This window comes from Opisthorchis viverrini (assembly GCF_000715545.1).
Source record: "Opisthorchis viverrini unplaced genomic scaffold opera_v5_21, whole genome shotgun sequence".
Classification (NCBI taxonomy): domain Eukaryota; kingdom Metazoa; phylum Platyhelminthes; class Trematoda; order Opisthorchiida; family Opisthorchiidae; genus Opisthorchis; species Opisthorchis viverrini.
The window spans coordinates 1,092,614-1,113,871 of record NW_008751677.1 but is presented as its reverse complement, the minus strand read 5'-3'; the positions used below and the strand labels follow the sequence as shown (position 1 = coordinate 1,113,871).

Below are 21,258 nucleotides of genomic sequence, written 5' to 3'. Positions count from 1 at the left end.
CCCCCCCCCCAAATTATCGGTGAACGAAACTGCGGCAGCTACAACCACTGTACGATGAGTACGCGGTTCTCACAGCTGACAATGATGATGATGATGATGATATATGCCTGACCCATTAATCTTGCATTTCATGCTTCCACGACCAATGAAATGGAATGTCTACGTCTCGCGACCCACTTCTTGTTTTTCAGGTGAAATGCGATAAGTGGATGGCTTACCACCAGTAGCTATTCGACGCATTGGCGTGCCGAAGGATAAGGTCAAAGAATCTCTTATACAGTGGCCCGTGAGCGTATAAAACATACCAGGCAAGATTTCTTACCTGGTGGATTCCCGACAGATGGTCCATATGGCGTCCGGCTCCACAAAACCGTATAACTGGTGCTTGAAGAGTGTTGTGTTCTTTTCTTGTTTAGATTCATCAAAATGGGTTAGGATAACCTCCAAAGTCTGTTGCTGACCTTCGGTTACTTGCTTCGGCGTGATTGTAACTTCAACTGCCTCAGAGGGCTTGAAAGGTCCTGAAACTGGTGGAAGCTGGCTTTCATTCAGTGCGAATTCTAAATGTACCATGCCAGATTCATCCTCATTGGAAGGGTCAGACTGGGACCAGTGGATCGGCAAGGGGACTGTAACCTCACTTGCAGGTGCAATATCAGAACTGGTAGACATGAGAGAGACGCGGCTGGAACCAATATTCATTGCCGTATCCGAAGGCTCTGAAGAGAAAAATGGAAAAATAGCGTAGCGTTTGGAATAATTGACTGAATGGCATCTAAGGTCCAAAATCCCACAATTAAATATGAAGGGTATGTGTCAAATCCACGGGTATTGACTCTGTTGCTCTAAGAACAACCAACTTCGCAGCCATTGGCAGCAACAGTAAACAAACCGTGCTTGGTAAATTCGCAAATCAGTCGGGAAATATGTCACTTGGTTAGGTTACTGGTGATGAGACAAGTTACTCAGTCCAACATATAACCGCTACTGAATGAGAACTTAAAAAGACTATTGCTAGCTCTGACGGATCTAGACGACTAACTGTTTTAGAAGCAAATGAGAACCAGCTACTCGCGAATAAGGCGTCGAAGGAGTGTATGGAACATAAAAGTAATAAGTGCAAGTCAAAGGGTCACGTGATTGATCATCGAAAGGTCATTTAAAGAGACTCAGTTAGGGAGATTGTGTAGTGAAACGACCAGACATACCTCACCAACGGGTAGAAAACACTGGGCCAATCGGATAGAACTGTGTTTTCGGGTTACTATCAGTTTCGCTGAACATTTGAGCCAACTTAAATGCACCATATACAATTCGAGACACACGACAGTTACCAACTACTTCTAGGCGTCTACAAATTCTACAGGCTACGGTGTAGAGTGCTCTGCAAGCAAGTTCACGGCGATGACAAAAGAGACGGTTGTTGTGATCAACGTCATATGACATAGAGAGCAACAATAACCCGTAGGGCTTGCGTACAAAATGGTAGACGATTCGTCCCGTACACCTCACTTACCGGTAGAATAAAACAATGCTTGAGGAGAAATGTGATGGATAATATACAGAAAAACGTACTGGAAGCCTTTTTGGCTACTTCGGGATTGAGCGAATCGTATACAGGCAGGAACGTCCGTTCGGCACAAAGGTGCAGCGACTGGGCATCACGCGCCAACGACGCATAATCTGGAAAGCTGGTGCCAACCAGTCGACGATGTTGACTGAGAATCCACTCGGTTGCATTGGCTACAAAACACGGTTGATGATAAGGAATAGAAAAGAGTGCGGAGAAATGTTCAAGATAGGATTCGCTCTTCAGCAGCTGTTCAAAACACACCAGTTTGTAAGGCCTGTCCTATCGAGTAGCATCCGATCTACAAAGTCGGATACCAGCAGATGGTAAATTGCCACACCGATGGATAAAGCACTGTATATGAAAAGCCTCAGCAATGATCTGCTCTTCCAACGGGAACACACGGATTCTGGATCCTATAATATACGATATATAGACACGTCGCTGTCTACATTTTTGTGATGGAACTGCCCGCCAAACTTCCGGTTTGTTCTTTGATCAACAACTATTCACTAAAGCTACTGGCCAAACACTGGTTTTGGAAGCCCTTAGCCAGAAAACGGTTTGCACAAATATGTCATATGTTGGTGAAAACACGTAGTGCCCTGGAAAAAAAACAGTGAAGAGAGAAAATGAAGCCGATCCAAATACACTTGCCACGTGACGATAAGATGACAATTATACAACTCTACGTATAAAGTAAGTCGAGGAAACCGACTGAAAGTCGTGTCATCTCTCTCGCCACCTCATGGCTACGACTGGCTAGTATTATAGAACAATCCACGAATAAACTTTGCCGGTTTACCGCCTGGTGGTCCAATCGACGCAAAGTACTCTTACACAGAATGGTCTGCTTCTGGATAGCCTATTTCCCCATAATTTAGGTGCTTTTCGTGACACTGTTTCCCGAAACAATTCGGTATTCGGTTGGTGTGGCGGGAGGCTAGAGCAATCCATCCATAGAATGTCAATCAAACGATCGTTTCAGGGGTATATTACGCGTGGACGAATGAATGCTTTGTATCAATAGTCTCTCTCTTATTTCGGTTGAATTGTATGCCAGTTTATTTCAAAATACGTCCCAACTCTTTGCTTTGATATCTGCTCGAATCTTCGGAGTATGTTCTAGGCCATCAACGAAGAGCGACAGAGAACCACACAAAGCGCAGCCACCAGGAGAAGACAACGGCTATTGTTATTTAGTAGGAAACCACAAGCATAAGAATTCAGCCGAATAACCGGTGACACCGACTGATCATCTAGTATGTTCTTCAGTTTCTTTGATTGAACTGCTGTATTGCCACGTTCATAGAAAAACTTCAATGGTTGTCACCCAGCTCCGGATCAGATAATCCAGAGGAAATGCGAGTGCCATCCAGGAAATTACACCGTTGGAAAAAAATTCGCAATTTGCACTAACAGCAGTGGAGAGGCCAGGTTGGCTCACGTGGTCCCAATTAGCTTGCAGGAAAAAGGACGATCGAAGACGAACAAGTATCCCAAAAGCTATCCCAGAATACGTCGTACATAAGTTGGTATTATTCATGATGCTCTCGATAAACTGGAAGAACTCTGACAACGCTGGCCTTCATCCAGTTTGACAGGTGTTAAAATCCAACGGGATGTGCATACCTGAATGGCTTCACACTTTCTGTGAGCGTCAAATTTCCCCCAGCTTCATCTCTAACTCACCTTACTCCATCTAACCCCCTTTATCTCCCTCCATTTGGTGGGATGCTTTTAGCCAAAAGTTACATGCTGCACTCGTCTCCGTATCTCAGTTACTGTACTCTGTTCACCAGCAAACGACTCCCGAATGCCCTTGTCTGTATGACAACGCTTACTATGCCTTACTGACAGTCTAGTATAGTTTTTTCAGGCTTCTGCAAAACGTCTTCAGCGCCTTATTCACACGCTGAAAAGAATAATACTACAAGTAACAGTTAGACCAAATCGTAACAGGCTGCTCGGACTTGGTAAATGTACTGTAGGTAGAGAGCTGGGTTGCACCAGTAGAAGTCGAGCTGTGATGTAATGTCACAACTCGCAGCTTGTGGTTCATACGACCACTTGTAGCATTTCAAACGGCTCATACGGTGGAGGTTCCTCCGAAACATCGTATGGGAACCAATCAAAAGCGCAACGTTCAACAAATGTAACCCCTTGCCTCAGTTGTCACAGAGGCACCCAGGTGTGGTTTCGACCACCCTACTTGATATCACAAAACCCGTTTTTGTAACCATACGCCACCGGGTTAACTGTCACGAGGTAGTGGACCGGCCAAAAAACACAGATCAGTAAACCCGGTCGCGTTAGTACCCGCTGTCCTATCGTAAAGGACGTACTTCTGAGTCGAACCAGCGAGCCAGCATGTGACATAGTTAATGGGTCCTCAGTCACTATCACTGAAAGAAGAATCAATACAAAAATCTGGAGAGATTGAATCCCTATGAACTGGTATGCTGTTAACGGCTTACATAGTGCTCCAAACTGTTGACATTAGACGGGCACCCGATACCTTAAACATATTAAATGAAATGGTAAAGTAAATTTCGTGGGGACTTGCGAACCGTAAAATAAACAACAGCCACACCTGCTTGTCGATAGGTAAGCCACTCCAGTTGAGTTACGTAAGAGGATTTCGTGCGCACAGGGAAGTCATCCGGCTTTTCCACAACAGAAGCCAACAGGCAATGCAAATCCACATCACCAGAAGAAGATACAATGCTTATGGAATCCAGGAGCTGCGCTGCGCAAGACTGGAGTGGTGGATGCACGTCCGATGAGAGCTAAGATGGAGTAAGAAAATAAGGCGAAACGTGTAGGGTTACGCACATCTAGGATGCCGGATAAGCAATAAATGAACTAAGTATTGAAAACGTTTATCATTTTTTCTCTACCACCTTCAAAGTGTTGCAAGAGATAGTGAATACATGCAATCCTGCTCTAAATTCTCGACGGCTTGTACACCTGTGAAGCCTAATGAGAAATGCTACGATGTACGATTATGGTACCCAGTTTCTTATCCCATGTTGGGAAATGGTCCCAAAAAAGCCCCCTAGTGTAACACTTACAGCAACTTGTTCGTTAAAATTCCACTCTATGATGGTATAATACTACATCAATCCTCCTGTCTTCGAAACCTACCGGGATCCTAGCCTTGGGAGGGGAAGCAATCGGATTAACAGTGGAGTTGCCGTCTACGGTGATGTAATTTATGGTTGTTATTCGACCAGGCGGTCCCCAAATGACCTTACTTTACAAAACATTAACGAAGACGTCATTGTACGCAGCATGGCTCGAGATATTACTCATTAAATAAACTAATCTGAAGGTGTATCATGCTCAGTTCATTGTGGGTATCCCAAACAAGTTATTGAAAAGAAATGATTATGGTGTACGGACCCTCCGGTACAAGAAATGCTTTCTTGGTGCTCCAACTGGAGAGCAATGGTGTGACAAATAACAGAACATCCAACACAAGAACTCCAACTTACTTTCCATTCGGGCAATGTACAACCCGTGCGTTTTGTTTCAAATATGAATAGGTGACCACAGCCATCATATAGGACGGCATGAGTTTCCGAAGGAAAGGTGAGAGTAGAAAACATTGAGCTTTTGCTGGTAACATCTGACCATTTTGGAATGGAGTACACCGAGGTTCCTTGGCAAAAATTGTGAGCACACTGTGGGATACGCAGATGCCTTATCTGGAAAGCGCTGAGTACAGTCTAACGAGACTTACACATCCATCAAGTTCTACGTAGTACAAATCACCCTGGACAAATGGATCAAGTGTAAGACAGTTCTGATGCGAGAAGGATTGTACATGCTGTTTGGACAGCGATTCAGGAAGTGATTTGAATGCGATTTTATTCGACGCAGAAAAATGAAATTGCGGGATTTTCTCTAAACTGAGCTTGTAGGATTCAAAATTTGGATCCAAAAGAGTGCGATCCGGCCGGAGTGTAACATTCATCTAGCAATGATAAGGTAAATAATCAGAGAGTTGGTTGAGAAATTGGGAGCACAAGTCTGAAGACTGATAATTATATGTTATAAAGGTATGTTTTTGAACACAAAGTTCTTGAAGATGCAGAAGAAAGCACCATAAAAGTGAACAAATTAAATGTTAATGGAAAACAATGTCAGGGTTTGTCGTACGTGTTTACTCCAACTGAAATAGCACGGTTTTTTTTCACTTGGGCTTCTAAATCTGTGCAAAGCACCACAGGAACCAAAAAACACGGTAAACAGACGGAAATTTAAGGTTGAAAATAATGCAATACATTACTGGGGAGAACTTGGACCTGCATCAAGTAATATTTGGATCACATCACAACTAATGATCCCACCAGTACTTCGGAATTTTCGGCTCCGCTCTGTCGGTTATGTAGTCCCTGTCTGCGGGTTCACGGTTTTAGTCTGAGACCTACTCGCTTCATCACTGTGAAGAAAAAATTACTGTAACGAGAACAGATTAGGTGGCATCAAGGAAACACTGATGACATATCCGTTCGTCTAGAGTGAACACAACCCCGTCAGGTACCCTTCAGCCCAAAACCCATGTGGTAAGGTTTCTTTCAGGATCCTGTCTGAAAGCAGTGATTCAGTCGTTCGGTCAGATTGTTCGGAGTAAAACCAGTTCGAACATATACAAAACAAGATAGAGATGACCGGTTCCACGAGCTACTGTAAAGACTACATGCGTTTGAATCTACCTGTCCAAGACAGCTGTGACCACACACCTATCAGCTGATTTCAGGCCTAGCCACTTCACCATCAGCAATCATAGACAGCAATATCAGGACCATACAGACATTAAAAAATAAACATCAGCGAACACAGATAAACCGTATTGCAGTCTCGAAGGCGTGGTGCCATTCAGCCCTTATTACAACACTATTATTGATTGCACGGAATGTTGCGAGAAATAAGTACATCTGTGGCCAGCAGCCACCTCAACCAGGGCGCAACGGCATAGCGATCGAAAGGTTTCGGACCGAAGTTGCCACTAGTTCAGCATCAATAATTTATGAAGGCGCCGATTAGTTGTTCATCCACCAAACTTGCCCAACATCGCGTTGAAACCAATGATTGTGGAACAATCAGCTACCGACGGGCAACACATCGGATCTGTAGAGCCAGTCCATAATAGCAAGTGATAAAAGCTGGTATCCTCCGCATTCCAACAGCTGGAAAGCAGTTGTTTGTGAACCAAACCCAGGGGCTTCTCCGCCTTTTCATTAGCACGTGAAGTTCTGTATCCGTCCGCAGAGGATGGTGGCGAGGCTCTCCAAGATTGTTCACTGGTACAGTAACGACACCTTGAAGTCTGTCAAAACAAAGCCTCCACGTCCGCTTAAGGTTGGCATCTTGTAAGTAAATGAAAAACGAATCGTTCAGTTGTAATGCCCTTCCGGTGCCTAGCTGCCATGCCACCCGAAGGAAGCACCAGGGCTGAGATACTGCCAGGGGAAGCAGAGAGGCAGAGGTAAGGTTCGAACCACGGTATATTGTCACCATTATCAATGAAAGCAACATATCAATACCATGTAATGGCAATTAGCTGACACGCAGCTATCTGTCTTAAAAGTAGAAAGAAGGCAGAAGGATAGAAAATACAACAAAGAAGCCCTACGCACTTAAGGAAAACAGCTTCGAACAGCACTAAAATGGACGCATTTGAGGACCACGTAGAATTGGGGCATCATAGTGGGATTAATCTCACTCGGCATAAGCCCAACATACAGCGACAGTCGACCTTTAGCCGGCCAATCCAGTCAGGAAATTGCAGCATGTGCACCACCGGAATCAGCTGCATGCCACTCCCTGCATGGTTTCCAACCATGTGCAAGCTGGATCCCGTGGGCCCCATCATGAGAAGGTGCATAAGATAACACAGTATTCAGCTCAACCGTAACGCTCTTTACTCTGAAGTTTCAGACAGGGGTATGGTGATCGGAAAGCTCGGAGTAAGACATTACACTTCGAAGGTGCAAACAGATGCCGATACATGGGACCACTTCCGGTAGGCAGTTTAAAGCAATTCGCGCGGACAAATAATAAAAAATAAAGCAATATTACCGCATAACCCATTTCCAGTAATCTCTCCAAACGGTCATTCAGATGCCCAGATTAATGGTCCTTTGTCGATGACAGAGCTTAACATGAGAGGGAATGTCCCACTAGTCGTCAGGTATAGTTGTTGTACACCCTGATCCGAAGTATGAAGAAAGTTTACGAAATTCAAGAGCAGTCCCGTGTCCATGAATACTCAGGAGGGCTGGTCTATCCACAGAATCGAAGGCTTTGTTTGTCGAGAGAAGAGCTACTGTTAGTCGGCGGTATGAGTCGCACCTAACGTCAGGCAAGGATATGATCAACGCACCCTCTTCCAGGTTGAAATCTTGCTTGATGCTCCCAGACTTACGTCTCAGATGTCAAAAACAGGCACCGCAAAGTAAGGAAAGTCAGTAGTCATGGTACGACAGATGAGACGCTTCTGCATCGGTTCGAGTCTAGTTTTCAAGACAGGTACGAACAACGATCAATCCTAATCCTCTGGGGCGAACAACCTAGTCAACGCGAGACACGAAGACCCCGCCATCTTTGAACGACGCTGAAGAGAGCCCACATGGCCGGGCAGTCCGATGCTACATCAGAGCAGAAATGTATATTGATGCGTCATCAACTGAAAGCAGATTTTAACACACAGACTAGGGCTCAAAACGAGCGGGTCGATAGAAAGAGAGGCACCGATATAAGAAGCCCACCAAACTGTCGTTGAATTATTCTGCACAGCAATCTGGACGCTAGTCTTTGAGTTTCCGATATTATCTTTGATTAACTCATTTACGAAAGGTACTTTAGGTTCCGTTTTGCGAATTCACTGGGACAGATTCCGTACACGCTATGTCGCACTGGTCACCACCAGAGTTCTTAAAATTCGCCACTCTGTCCATACGCAAGCCACTTTTGGGCTGTCACCTAATCAACGTTCTAGTGGACCTTTACTCTAGGTCTGAGGGTACCGAACGCCTCGCATCAAGAACTGATAGCGACCATCGCGAGTTACAGTGACGTACGCTGAGAACCTCATGAGCAGTTCCCGGAGTTAAGTATAGCCAGGAACATCCCGTAAACCCCAGCTGCGATCTATGGTCTACCCGGAGGCCGCATGCAATGCACTATATTTTAGGCTTTGGTTTGTTTCCCTCAATTGGCAAGCAAAACATTTCTACTGCTAAATGAGGAGCTCGTTTCCTCAGTCTACTGAGAAAATTTATAAAAAAAAACCAGCATCAAACTAGCGTAGATACCGACCAACCTGTGTATATCTAAAAATGATCGGCAATCAAGGAGTGGACCACACCCCCATTAGATGATGGTGATGTGGTTCATTTGATTCCAAGTCTGTTCAGCAGAAGGGAGTCACCAGGTAACACACCACTGTGTCTAAACCCAGTACTACTGAGAAGCAACTGATACGCAACACAATGTTGGAAAAGATGTTCACCACTATCATTGCATTTTGGCGTCCGGACTAAACCTACTACCAAAACGAGCTTCTGGTGAACTCAGACGTTTTATCTGTGTACTAAAATTTCTTACTCTTATGACAATATCGGTCACAAAGAGTTTGGACCTTAGCATGATGTGACGGTTTGCGTACCTTCGCGTCCAAATGGGCTATACTGGGTGTCCGCGCGACACCCAGTCTCTCAAACCAGACTGATCAAGCGTTAGATGGCTGAAGAACAGTTGCCTGATTGGTCATTGGAATATGTGTGGCGACTTGTTCCGTAAAAGTTGAAATGCACTTGCACACCCGTCAAACACCGCTGTGGTCGGGCATGTGAGCCAAAGGCTTTAGTTGAAGACCCTAATTGTCATACTGTCTGGCTGTGGGGGGTGCTCTGTGAGTATCCCAAAGAATCATCCAGCTGTAGCAACCTTTCGGTGCCTAACTGTTATGCCACCAGAAGGAAGCACGGGGGCTGGGATACTGCCAGTTGCCCAAGTCTAGACAGAAGAAGTCGAAAGGTAGACGTCTAGTTCGAACCATGGACGGCAGTGAAGCATCGGTGTTGGACACTGATGTCATGCTGTCGATGATGATGATGGACCTTCCGGTCAGTAAATTCGCGCTCTAACCATTGAGCCATCTCGGTGAACAGAGCAACGACCAACTGATCAACCACCAAAAAACATTCATCGTTCATATGGGGCAGACCACCGATTCAAATTTTTAAGCCGGAGTGCTTTAACCAAACTACCATTTCGGCTCGGGCACCCTGGAAATAATATCAGCCCACACACTTTAATCACAGTGGCTAGTCGCCTTAGTCTTCCAGCTACAACTGCAGTTACTGAGGATGCCCATAAAACCCCATCTGATTGTAACACTGTAATTTCAGCGTACTGTAACCTTAGCCCTCTAATGAGAAAAGTAAGAATTAACTGTTCACTAATAACCACAAGGAGTCTAGTCAACGTAACAGTGTTTAATGTCTGTAATCTTAGACAGATAAGTCAACAAAATCCCCATTCTGTTTTGAAAATCGATGTGTTTTGTTTCCGAAGTATACAAGACCCCATCACGGCCTTACATCTAAGCACGGTCCAAGACAGTTGCTTATTTACGATTCACTCTCCGATGGCCAAGAGGCGGCTCCCCACGTCCTCAACGGTGTGAACATTGAACTAAATGCGACAGCCATGCAACCCAGAGGATGCACGAGGGTTTATATACCGCTAGCTTACTGGAGCCTATACAATAGCAGTCGAGATGCAGGGATTGGATTCGAGTTACAGGTCTTCGGTCAATTAGTTCGCACCCTGACCACTGAGCTGTCTCGAGCACAATCAGGCCTAGTAAAACACTTAAGCTATACTGACTATAACAATTATTAGAACGATGGCAGAATAGCCACTTGGGACAGTCGTACGTAGCCAGATCATACCGTAGTTTGTGCCGAGATTGCAACCCGCTTTTTCAAAGGCTAAGGTGACCGCTAAGGTATTCAGTACCTGCAAGATTCGGTCGTTAAATAAGCCTATCAGCGGCAGCTGTCTAAGCAACTTGCGAACACGGAACATACTGGTGGGCAATCATGTGGATTCGGCGTTTGACTGTGTGCACCTCAAAAGGGGGTCACGGCCCAGTTCATGTTGAACCTTACAGCGGTTCATGTTCTTAAGGAGGTCCTACCGGGAGGGTACCCTGATTCAGCAGTTTCCATGAGAAGGCGGTTGAGTTGCTGTCGCAAGGCTGATCGGAACAAAGTGGGGAAGAGGAAAACCCAAGAAATGAAGACATCAATGTCCACGACACCAGTGCACTTGGATTCAACATGTCGTTGCACCTACCAGATACCGCGCAGGCCAACTACCACCCCTCCTGCATTTGGTCATCGCCAACGAAAGACACTTCATCGAACAGATGATAAGGCTTCAGTGGGACATAGTGATCACTATGTGCTGACCTTTGATTTCATCCGCTACTGGGTCAGAAATCCCGGAACTCAAACCTGGATTCGAAACGCCTGCCATTCGGACTTCTCAGGAATGCGCATCTTTCTTGGACAAGTTAAATTGAAGCCAGCTTAAGTGGATGATCTATATGGGACCATTGTCCAGAAAGTTCATGAGGCTGACGCAATGGTCGTCCCAAAAAAGGACCGGCACGTAGTCGAATGGGCCGCAAGCTACCTGAAAGGATTCGGTGTCTTCTGGAAGAGGTCTCAACTATTTTTCAAAAAGTTGACTAGAGGAGACACAGATGAGGTGATATTTCGTAGACCTGAACATCAGAAATCCGCCAATGGAACGTACAAAAACAAGCCACCACTCTAGATCTCGCCCGGAAAAAAAGAAATGTGATGTTTAAATATATGAGACGTCGCCACAGAAATAAGCCATCCGTTCTCCTTAAGAGACAGGAATGAGGAATCCACAAATGAACCAGTAGTAGGATCTGAGATCTATAGAGAAAAGGCCTATATTCAGCCCCAACGTCCTTGTCACATCCGATTTTGTAAAGGCGTAACTACGGATGGCCTCCAACCGACTTGGTCTTCACAGTGGAGGACATCCGTCAACTCTTGCACAGGATCAACCCGTTCTGCGAGTTGAGGACCGACGAGGTCCATTCAATGATCCTGAAGGAAACGTCATTTACACTGGCAAAACATTTTCCCTGGTGTTTCGTCAGTCGCTTGACGAAGACCATTTTCTCTATGCTTGGAAGAAGGCAATTGACACGCCAATCTACAAAGCGGTTGACCGACTATCGCCCGGCAGCTACAGGCCTATTGACCTGAGCAGCGCGCCGTGCAAGGCGATGGAACGAATTCTGAATGGAGCCACCTTAGATCACCATACCTCCAACAACTTGATATCTCCAGTTTAACACGGAATTCTCCCAAGCCGTTCTTGCGTGACGTACATTCTCGTATTTATGCATTCTCGTTTTTATGGACAGCTTAACCCAAGCCAAGGACGACGGACTCATACCGGATGCCAAATTTTTCGATTTCTCAAAAGCATCCGATCGAGTCCCACACGTCCCGTTGCTCAACAAACTCAAACTCAACAACTCAACAAACTCTTTCGGGATTCAAGAGAAAATACTACAATGGATTAGAGTGTTTCTATCAGATGGATCATTCCGATTGAAGGTAGGCTCGACCTACTCTTCTCCGGTGCCGCTCTTCATGAGACTTCTTCAAGGCTGTTTTTGGACCACTGCTACTTCTAATATACGTCAACGACCTTCCATATGTTCTTGTAAGCCCATATCCACTTTTAGCAGACGACCTGAAATCTTGGAGTACCAATGCCAGCGCCCTCCAAATAAATGTGCACGCTGCCAACAGTGATCGTTGGACTAGAACCTTTCTCTGAATGACGAAAAGTGCGTCCATATGTCCGTCATTTGGAGGAAACCCAGCGAGCTCCCATGTGGTTGGAATGGACCAGGAGACATCACGAGGATGGATGCCAAAAAGGATTTGGGTATTGTTAGGACCGTCAGGTCCTAACGAACAATGCTACCCTTTAATATTTCACTGAGATTTCATTTTCTCTCTGTTGTAGCCAACTGAGCCGCAGCGCTCTTTCTTCCATTGGTTCGTCTGCAATATAGCCGATCTTCATCTGGGTTCCTTTGTCTTCTTTCTTGAGGTTTTCCAACTCAAGTAACTTGACTATCAACGTGACAGAATAAAGTGCATCAAGCTTCTAAATCACTCAGCTAGCACCCACGACACTACAAGCATATGGCTCTCTTCAAACATGTCCTTCCCACTGCACCATGAGGAATCGGCCCAAATGGCGTTCGCTGTTCTACGGATGATTTGGCGCACCTTCTCCCGTATTGCTCGCACGGACTTCCAAATACTTTATGGGGCCTACGTCAGACCGATTCTTGAATATGCCAACCAAATTGTCCGCTCAGGACGCACGCAGGACGTAGCCCTCATTGAGCGTATCTGGTGAACTACTGCAAAAATGGTTGCCAGCCTTAAATCCGTGGACTATGAAACGCGTCTCATGGTGCTTGACCTCTTTCCCCCGGAGTATCGTTGCCTCCAAGGAGACCTAATTCATACTTATGCCCTGTTTGAAAAGGTTTGGCCAACAGGCTTTTCACCGTTGATCCAGCAAACATTGGGCGGGGACATGGTAAAAATTTTAATCTCAGAGCATACACTTTCATTAGACAAATATTTTTCTTATTGCGAGTATTTGCTGTGTGGAATGACTTTTCTCCGACGGTTGTCCAAGCTTCACCTGGAACCCAGGTCAAAACACTATTAAACACTTTTTATGTGAAACCTAGTGCTGGGAAGCTTACTGCCCCGCTCTGAGAACTTAAAGAGCAGTGCTACACCCAATTTGCGCCTTCTAGGTGAACGGTAGCCACTGAACAAGAACAAAACCGACCCGAGAAACCCAGTCGAATACGTCGAAGCTGTGTATTCACACGTGAATCCGTAAATCGGTCTGCCAGATACTGAAGAGAGTCCAGCCAATCAATCAACGCCGACGGAGCAACCCTGATTCAGGGTCAATGGGCACTCTGAATACCTCGATGTTCCTAAGGTGCTCCGTTCTCATCGGTAGCTCTTGCCCTGTGACCAAGGCTCTTGTGTCAGAGTTTGTAGTCAGGTACAACAGAATCTATCGGACCATTCAGTTCATTCGTTTATGCGATTTGTCTGGATTAGTTTCCCGGTAGCCTCGCACATACACGTGCAGGCGAAGAATACACCCCGATAAGTCTTATTCATTGCCCACGCCACCGTAACATTAGTAATACCCAATGTGAGAGTAATAAAATAATAAGCGTTCAGCTGTAGCACCCTTCCGGTGCCTAGGTACCATGCCACCCGCAGGAAGCATGAGGGCTGGGATACTACCAGGTTGCCCAGGCCTAAACAGGGGAAGAAGAGGCAGAGGTGGGGTTCGAACCATGGACCTTCCGGTTAGTAAATTCGCGCTTTAACCACTTCGGCCATCTCGCCGAGACTTAATTACAGCGCACGTTCATTTCTCAAGAATACGTGCCTTCTTTGACCAGATTTAACAGGGAGAAAATTCGGCGGAACAAGCTTACAAGGCATTTATCTGAAAAATTTGAGTATCCACATGTTCCGAGTTCTCAACCGTACTTGGTTGAATCCCAACACCCCGCAAACTCGACATCTTTGGAATTAAAACGGGCAGTTATACGCTGAATAGGTGTTTATCTTTCAAGTAAGTCATTACGAGTGAAATTTTGGCCACTGCACTGATATCCATTGAAGTCCCTAGAAGTTCCGTTCTAGGATTTTCTTTATATGAACTACGTCAACCATGGATACACACTATTTGCTTTCAAGTCTATGTTTATTTCTTATCGTGCGAAGTTCCAAAAACAGTGCACTTCAGACAGATATTCAGGCCTCAAAATAGTGGTCACCGATTACCACAAGGTGACGCAAATCCGTCCGCATTTCGACGGAAGGAAATTCGACAAAGGCCTTCCAACATGATGAGAAGGGACTGGGACATATGAAGAAGCTAAATAACAAAAAGAATTCAAGTATCTATCCGTAGGCCAGCAGAATCAGCGTCTTGCGGTCTGGACCGGGCTGCTAGTGCATCAAGCCCATAGAAACCTTCAAGTGGGACGTACAGAAGCCATTATGCGGCTACAACTGGTCAGTTCCCACTTGTTTCATTTGCAGCCCGGGTGCCCACAACATGCATACGGTGACCAGTGCGTTATGAACGACCGTACGGTCGGAAGTATGTTTGAAAGTTCTATCTTCCTTCTGCTAGACTGCGAGGTTTGTTCGCGAAGTACGGCGATGTAATTTAGAGACATTCAACATATCCGTGTGACACAGGTGGCTCCCAAATGTGAACTGAAGTAACCCCCCATTGGAGTCGTGTAACAAAAGGCCTACCACAGAGAGAAACTTACAGTTTGAACGGACGTGATACCAACCAAACGAAGCAATGCTCTGATTGGTCAGAATTCTAGCCAATCAGGATCGAACATCCTTGGCTTGACGCAACTCGCTCCCTCACGTGGGTTTCAACACGACATTGTGGAACGCTCTGCAATCACCCTATAAATACAGTTGTAATAGTTTCCCTTTGTCTCCAAAAAACGGCTGTCTGGAGCTACCATGCCTTGTGACCTACCATAATGGGTGGACCAGTAAGCCGAGGGGCTGATGCAGTGGCAAGATCATTCAGCAAGTCAAAACAGCTGGCGACAACTCGAACCCACGATGTCAATTTCGGCAGAGTAAATCCAAATAATTTTACGGCAACAACAGAAGAAGCTCGAAGAAGTTCAAGTGAGGCTTGTTGAATCTCTGACGCGCAGTACGTCGGTGAATGCGACAAAAACAGTTGAGCCTCCGTCCACTTCCACAAATACCGCTACCAGCCCCATCACTGAATTCACTTTCGATGCTGAATCTGGACGAACTTTCGAAAGTTGGTTCAAGAAATATGACGACGTGTTTCAAACCGACTTTGCTCAGTTTGATGGTGCGTGGAAGGTTCGACCGTTGCTGCGGAAACGGGGGACAACTGAACATGATCGGTTCACAAACTTCATACTCCCCAAACTCCCTCGCGACCTTGGTTTCGCAGATTTTGTCAAAATCTTGGCCAAAATCTTCGGAAAGTAAAGTTCCTTGTTCAATACTCGTTATAACTATCTTAAGATTACCAAAAGGGATACTGAAATTTTCATCGCTTACGCCGGCGTGGTTCAACAGAGAATGCAAGCGATTTCACCCCTGCACCATGACCAAGAATCAATTCAAGTGTCTCATTTCCGTGGCTGATCTTCAATCGCCACATGATGCAAATGTTCGTACCCGGCTACTGAGTCGAAATGAACGGGATCCACAGTCGACGCTTCAGAAACTTACCACCGAGCGCCAGCATCTTATCAATCTCAAGGCTGATGCTGCAATGATCGGACATCCCAGATTCTCTAAGCCTGATATGGTATGCCAAAAGGCAATCAAATTCTAAACGAACTCCAAGAAACCTACCCACAGCCTGTTGTTCTTGCGCCGAATGGCGCTATTCGCGCCACTGTCCTTAGCGAAATCACAGGTGCAACAAGTGCAGTCGGAAGTGTCACGAAGAAGGATGTTGCAGGGACAACTTCAGGAGCTCGCGCAACCATCGACCCGACAAAAGGATGCACCATGTAGCCATGACCGCTATCTTCAGGATAAAATCACCCGGTCGACGTTAATTCATCACACTATGTGTCAATAGCACGCCGGTTACCCTCCAACAGGTTCTGACATCACTCTGAGTTCGAAACAAACCTGGGACGTAATTGGAGACCCACTAGTGGAACACACAAAGTGTATTGTTTTTAATGCATCTGGTGGAAGCTTCAAATTGACCTGGAAACTGAAGTGTTCCGTAACGTTCAAGAAGATTCAACTCAACGGACCTGATGCCTCACGAATCATACAGGCCTTGATCTCTTGAGCCTGGATTAGACTAATGAGCTTCAACCCTTGGATCAACCCCTTAATGCCGTTTGTGACGAAACAACTGCAAACGGCTCTGACAGGTTCACGAGAACACCACTCCGTGACGACTTTGTGTTCGCCACATTTGCCGCCGAAACGGAGTACAGAGGGAGCATGAGCCACGCAGCTGTTTTTCAGCTTCTGGTGCCCAGCGCCGGTAGCCCTCTCACTTCAGTCCAGTTCGGTGAATCCCGCCAGAAATCTACAGCGTTTTACTCGCCGTCCGAACCCTTCAGTTTGCAGACGAAGTTTCGTGCTATCCGAAAATTTAAGGAAGGGGGCCGGCGGAATGTAGGCCGCAACATTCACACAGAGGCCAGATACTGATTCGCGTATATGAGGAATGCTCTCCATAGTGTACACAAGGTCAAGATATCAGACATGAGGCACAAATAAGATAATAAGCACGGCCACATCAAGGGAGCAGACTTCAGACAACATAATGCGGCTCCGTAATTTGACCACGTCGCATGGGACACCGGGCAGCCGTCACATACCTCTGAATTCGAGGATACCAGATTACAGACCGACATGTTCGCAGCCCTAGGGACGGATCGAAGTATGACAACACCTCTGTGAGTCGGCACAGATGAGCCGAAATCAGCGGGTAGCTGAACAGCTTCTTCAACATATTTGAAACCAAAATTTCAAAGTCAGGTTCTGTAGAAACGTTTTTTTGTTATAGCACACCCATAGTTCTTTAACCATTTTTATACTAGGTAACTATTTTTTCACCAGGGATCCCTAATTATCAGCGGTCACAGAGTTAAACAAGTCTTCCTTCTCCAATAGGCTTAATGGGCCTCAGTCCTCAACGCGTTTAACCTTCTCCTGCATAATCCTCTCTGACGACGTGCCGCCATTTGCCCACCAATTCAGTTATTCCTGAATATCACCTTTTCCACCAACTGATTTTTCGTTCCTGACCGGAAACGCCACTCATCGCAAAGTTTACACTATTATTTCTCAACCTACTTTAAGTATTTCATTGTGGCATTGCTCCCGTCTTCCTCCTCTAAGCGGTTGCCAGACCCCGAATCCCCATCTCCACAGTATATCCAAAGAAGCAGCTCGCAGCCAGAAGACCCAGCTCCCAACCCCCACATTCATCGAGGCCGGCAAAAACTATGACACAGACAACCACAGATTGTTCAGTTGTCCTAACCGACATATCTTTGCTTCCGCAACCTGGCAGCACTCTCCCCTCACAACTACCAGTAGAATCTCAGGTCCTGAAAGACCTGAAAAATCTCAGAATCCGTCTACACAACATGGAAAGTTAAATGTCTTCCTTGCGAACCATACAATCGATTGCATGTCTCTTAAATCCTGATGCAACATGTGATCCTACAAACACGATTGCGTCGGAGATTTGTCAACGCATCGAATGTTGGCACCAGGTCCTAGTATTCAGCGCACCTGATCGGACGCCGCTTGAGCACACCAAAACTGCCATCTTGACAACATGTGACATGCTGGATACCATGTGCACAGCTCGGCGGCTCCGAAAGTCGAAACCATACATGTGCTGCCCGATAATAATGCAATTCCGAGATGAAAAAGATGCTGTGCGTCCGCTAACAGCCCGGACTCTTCTCTCATCTACCAAAAAATTCCATACCTTGAAACATCAAGATGCTCGTTAATCAGGTTTCTCCTAGCTACAAACGCCATAGATGACCGACAGTGCGGATTCCCGTCTCAAAGATCCGTAAATGGCTGCCAGTTTCACTTCTTTGAGACCGTCACAACACCTACTTATCAGACAGGAGGCAAATAACGCAAATCAGGGACATACAATCATCTCCCGTACCGATCACTGGCGGAGTTATCCAAGGAAGCGTGCTAGACCCCATCCTTTTCTTACTGTACATCAATGACATCTTATCTTCGGCGCCATATCCTATGGTAAGGCTTTCCTCTTCGCGGACGATATAAAAATCGCGCACACATTCCCCCCTCTGAATAAACCCTTGCTTTTCGCCAGATTAAGCAAGACTAAAATTCACTAACTCGCCGGTCAAACGAATCTGGCGTAAGCTTCTCCTCTACAAAATCCTGTATAACTTCCTGCCGCTGCTCTCTCCCGACTGACGCCTTCACAATTAGCGGAAATCCTATCGCCTATTCCATGGAGATCAAAGATCTCGGCCTCCGATATTCCTGTATTTTACCTTTTCCGACCAGGTAGAGTTCCAGGTTGCAGGAGTACGCAGGCTCAGCTCCTTAATCCTGCGCTCCTGCCACCTTCCAGACACTGTGGTAGCAATCTTTATGCTATGCGTACGACCGATCGTCGAATTCTGTCCAGCATCCTCCTCCCTTTACACCCAAAGTTCCAGACTCGCAATTGAAAGTGTCCAACAATCATTTATGAACAAGCTCTCTCCTCTCTTGCCGCTCTCGCTATCAAATCCTAGGCCTCGAACCAATGTGGCTTAAACGGTAAAAATTGAATCTAGCTCTCTTACACCGTCTGCTGCATAAGAACGCTTTTATAGCAAAGGCTGAACCAAGTATAAACTCACAACCTCGCTATAGACTCCGTAACTCCTGCAACCACTTAGTGTGTCCTCCAGCTCGTACAAACCTACGCCACTACTTCTTTCTAGTTTATTACGCTCGCATCTGAAACATCCTTCCTGAACAACTGCGAAGCACCACGCATCGCCTAACTTTTTCTCAGTCTGTAGACAAATTCCTTACCTATGAAACTGCTGCCGCCCTACTTAATACTCGAACTCCCTCTGACCTTCTCTACAAATCAGGTCCAATGCGAACATGAGTTTAGCGACGTTACAGTTAGTGGTCAAGTAAAGGACTCTGCTATCAACTCATCCTATCCTCTTGACTCGCTTTAAGATAATGAAGAAATTAAATGCCAACTTGATCAAAACATGCTGCGTTACTGCCTGGTTGTTATTCTTTTCTTTTTTCCTATTTCCCCTTGCTTCCTTACACCTCGTACAAGTCTAGTCCTTACATCGAATTACTCGATTAACTTTTTAGCGTCTATTGTTTTCGGAAAAACCCTACTGGCAGAAACCAAAACAAAATTAGCTCTTTTCTTCCTCAAATAACTGAGTGAGTTAATCACCTACTAACTCTAATTAGACAGTGTCAATGGTCTGGTTGATTTCTATTTCCCCAGTGAGCTTATGCCTCGTCATGGTCCAGTCCCTTCCCCGGATTACTCTGATCAGCTCTGTCTAGTAACTGGTGGCCACAGCCTGTCTCTAACTGATAAAGCCCAAACCAAAGTCGTTTTTTTACTTCATCTCATTATCAGAGCGCATTCTGCGCTCATATATATATCCAATTGATGATTAGCCCCACGAACCACTCCCACACACAACATCGCGGAACGTTTCTGCTCGACCTGGCAGCCCACACCAACGCCCCGAGGCCGTATAGCCATGGTGCAATCGCCACGAGTATCAAAATTCCAGTCCCACCGTCTCATTGACAACTGCCATTTCACTGCTTCTCCGCGGCTTGCCTCTAGCAGCTTCTGTATGCTGTCTGCCTGTTCGAATTTGCTGAGCTGTCCTCACTGCCCTTACTTTCCCTCGGCCAAAAAATAGTAGCTGGAGTACTTATTAATGCACAAACCGCACTTATGACTGCCTCGATGGTTTTCCACCTAGCAGATCTGGTAGCATGCACGAGGGAAGAAAACCTCGTGTGGTGGACGGATACGCCCTGCAGGGAGGTTCGCCCTGTTACGTTGCACCATGGTGCATTCGTATACCCGCCACCCCTCCAGTAGCACGGATGCATCGGCCATCGCCGGTGGTTCTGGAGCTGGCCTTTAAATTCAGGAAATCAAAAAAGTATGTTGACTTCTGTTTGTTGCTGGTGTTGGGCTCGCCTTGGTTGAGTTATGCATCTGGCAATGCCATAAACCACAGATGAATAAACTGGCCTCCTATCTGTAAAAAAAACAATAAAAGAAGTTCACTTGGGATAGCCCAAAGAAACTCTGCAAGTGCCCATGGCCTACATCGGCGAGCATACCTGTATCTGCCTTCACCACAACAGATGCTACACCGCACCAAAGCCCATTTCGTCATCCAAACAGAGAATACGTCTACACACCGCTCCCAGCGATAGACACTGTCTAGTGGTAGATACTTGCTATGCACCATCTACAGATTAGAGCTGATAGCACTGCTTCGGGGACTAGTGACTATTTCTCTTGCACACACTTTCTCTCCTGGTATAACCCAACTCATGTAATAAACGCCAGATCAGCCAGCTACTTTGGAAGTCCAATTCTGCCAGCCTGCATGCATCTGATTCCCATACCACACCTCTACGCGCTTTTATCGGCTTTTACTAGACCCCTTGCAATGTAATATTGTATGTTAGCAAACTCAACCCTTGATCGCTGGCCTGCTAAGTACAAATCTTTCTATTTCCTACTCCATATAATCACTTGCCATCACCCTAATTGCAGCAGGCGTCAAGTTTTTTCCCCCGTGCTTATTAATGCATATTACCCCATTTTATATCCCCACAAATTCACCATGTTTTGCGAATCTCCTCCCATCCCATCATCTTCCCAAGCTTTGACCATTAGAAGTACCCGTTTTGGACGACCTGGTTAGCTGATACCCACTC

At 45.9% G+C, this 21,258-nt stretch overlaps 2 protein-coding genes across 2 annotated transcripts in view; one reads left to right on the top strand and one right to left on the bottom strand.

Annotated features, from left to right (window-relative positions):
- T265_01885 (hypothetical protein) overlaps positions 1-15,058 on the bottom strand; it is a gene marked incomplete at both ends in the record, with an annotated part of 19,264 nt that extends 4,206 nt beyond the window's left edge. Inside the window, 5 exons of the mRNA XM_009166011.1 lie at positions 323-719; positions 1,576-1,743; positions 4,164-4,359; positions 5,068-5,549; positions 15,045-15,058. Of these exons, the coding sequence (XP_009164275.1) occupies positions 323-719; positions 1,576-1,743; positions 4,164-4,359; positions 5,068-5,181 (875 nt within the window). The remainder of the gene's footprint in view (positions 1-322; positions 720-1,575; positions 1,744-4,163; positions 4,360-5,067; positions 5,550-15,044) is intronic.
- An 825-nt stretch (positions 15,059-15,883) lies between these two features.
- The window catches only part of T265_01884 (hypothetical protein), a gene marked incomplete at both ends in the record, with an annotated part of 23,417 nt that continues 18,042 nt past the window's right edge, over positions 15,884-21,258 (top strand). The window contains one exon of the mRNA XM_009166010.1: positions 15,884-16,090. Coding sequence (XP_009164274.1) covers positions 15,884-16,090 — 207 coding nt within the window. The remainder of the gene's footprint in view (positions 16,091-21,258) is intronic.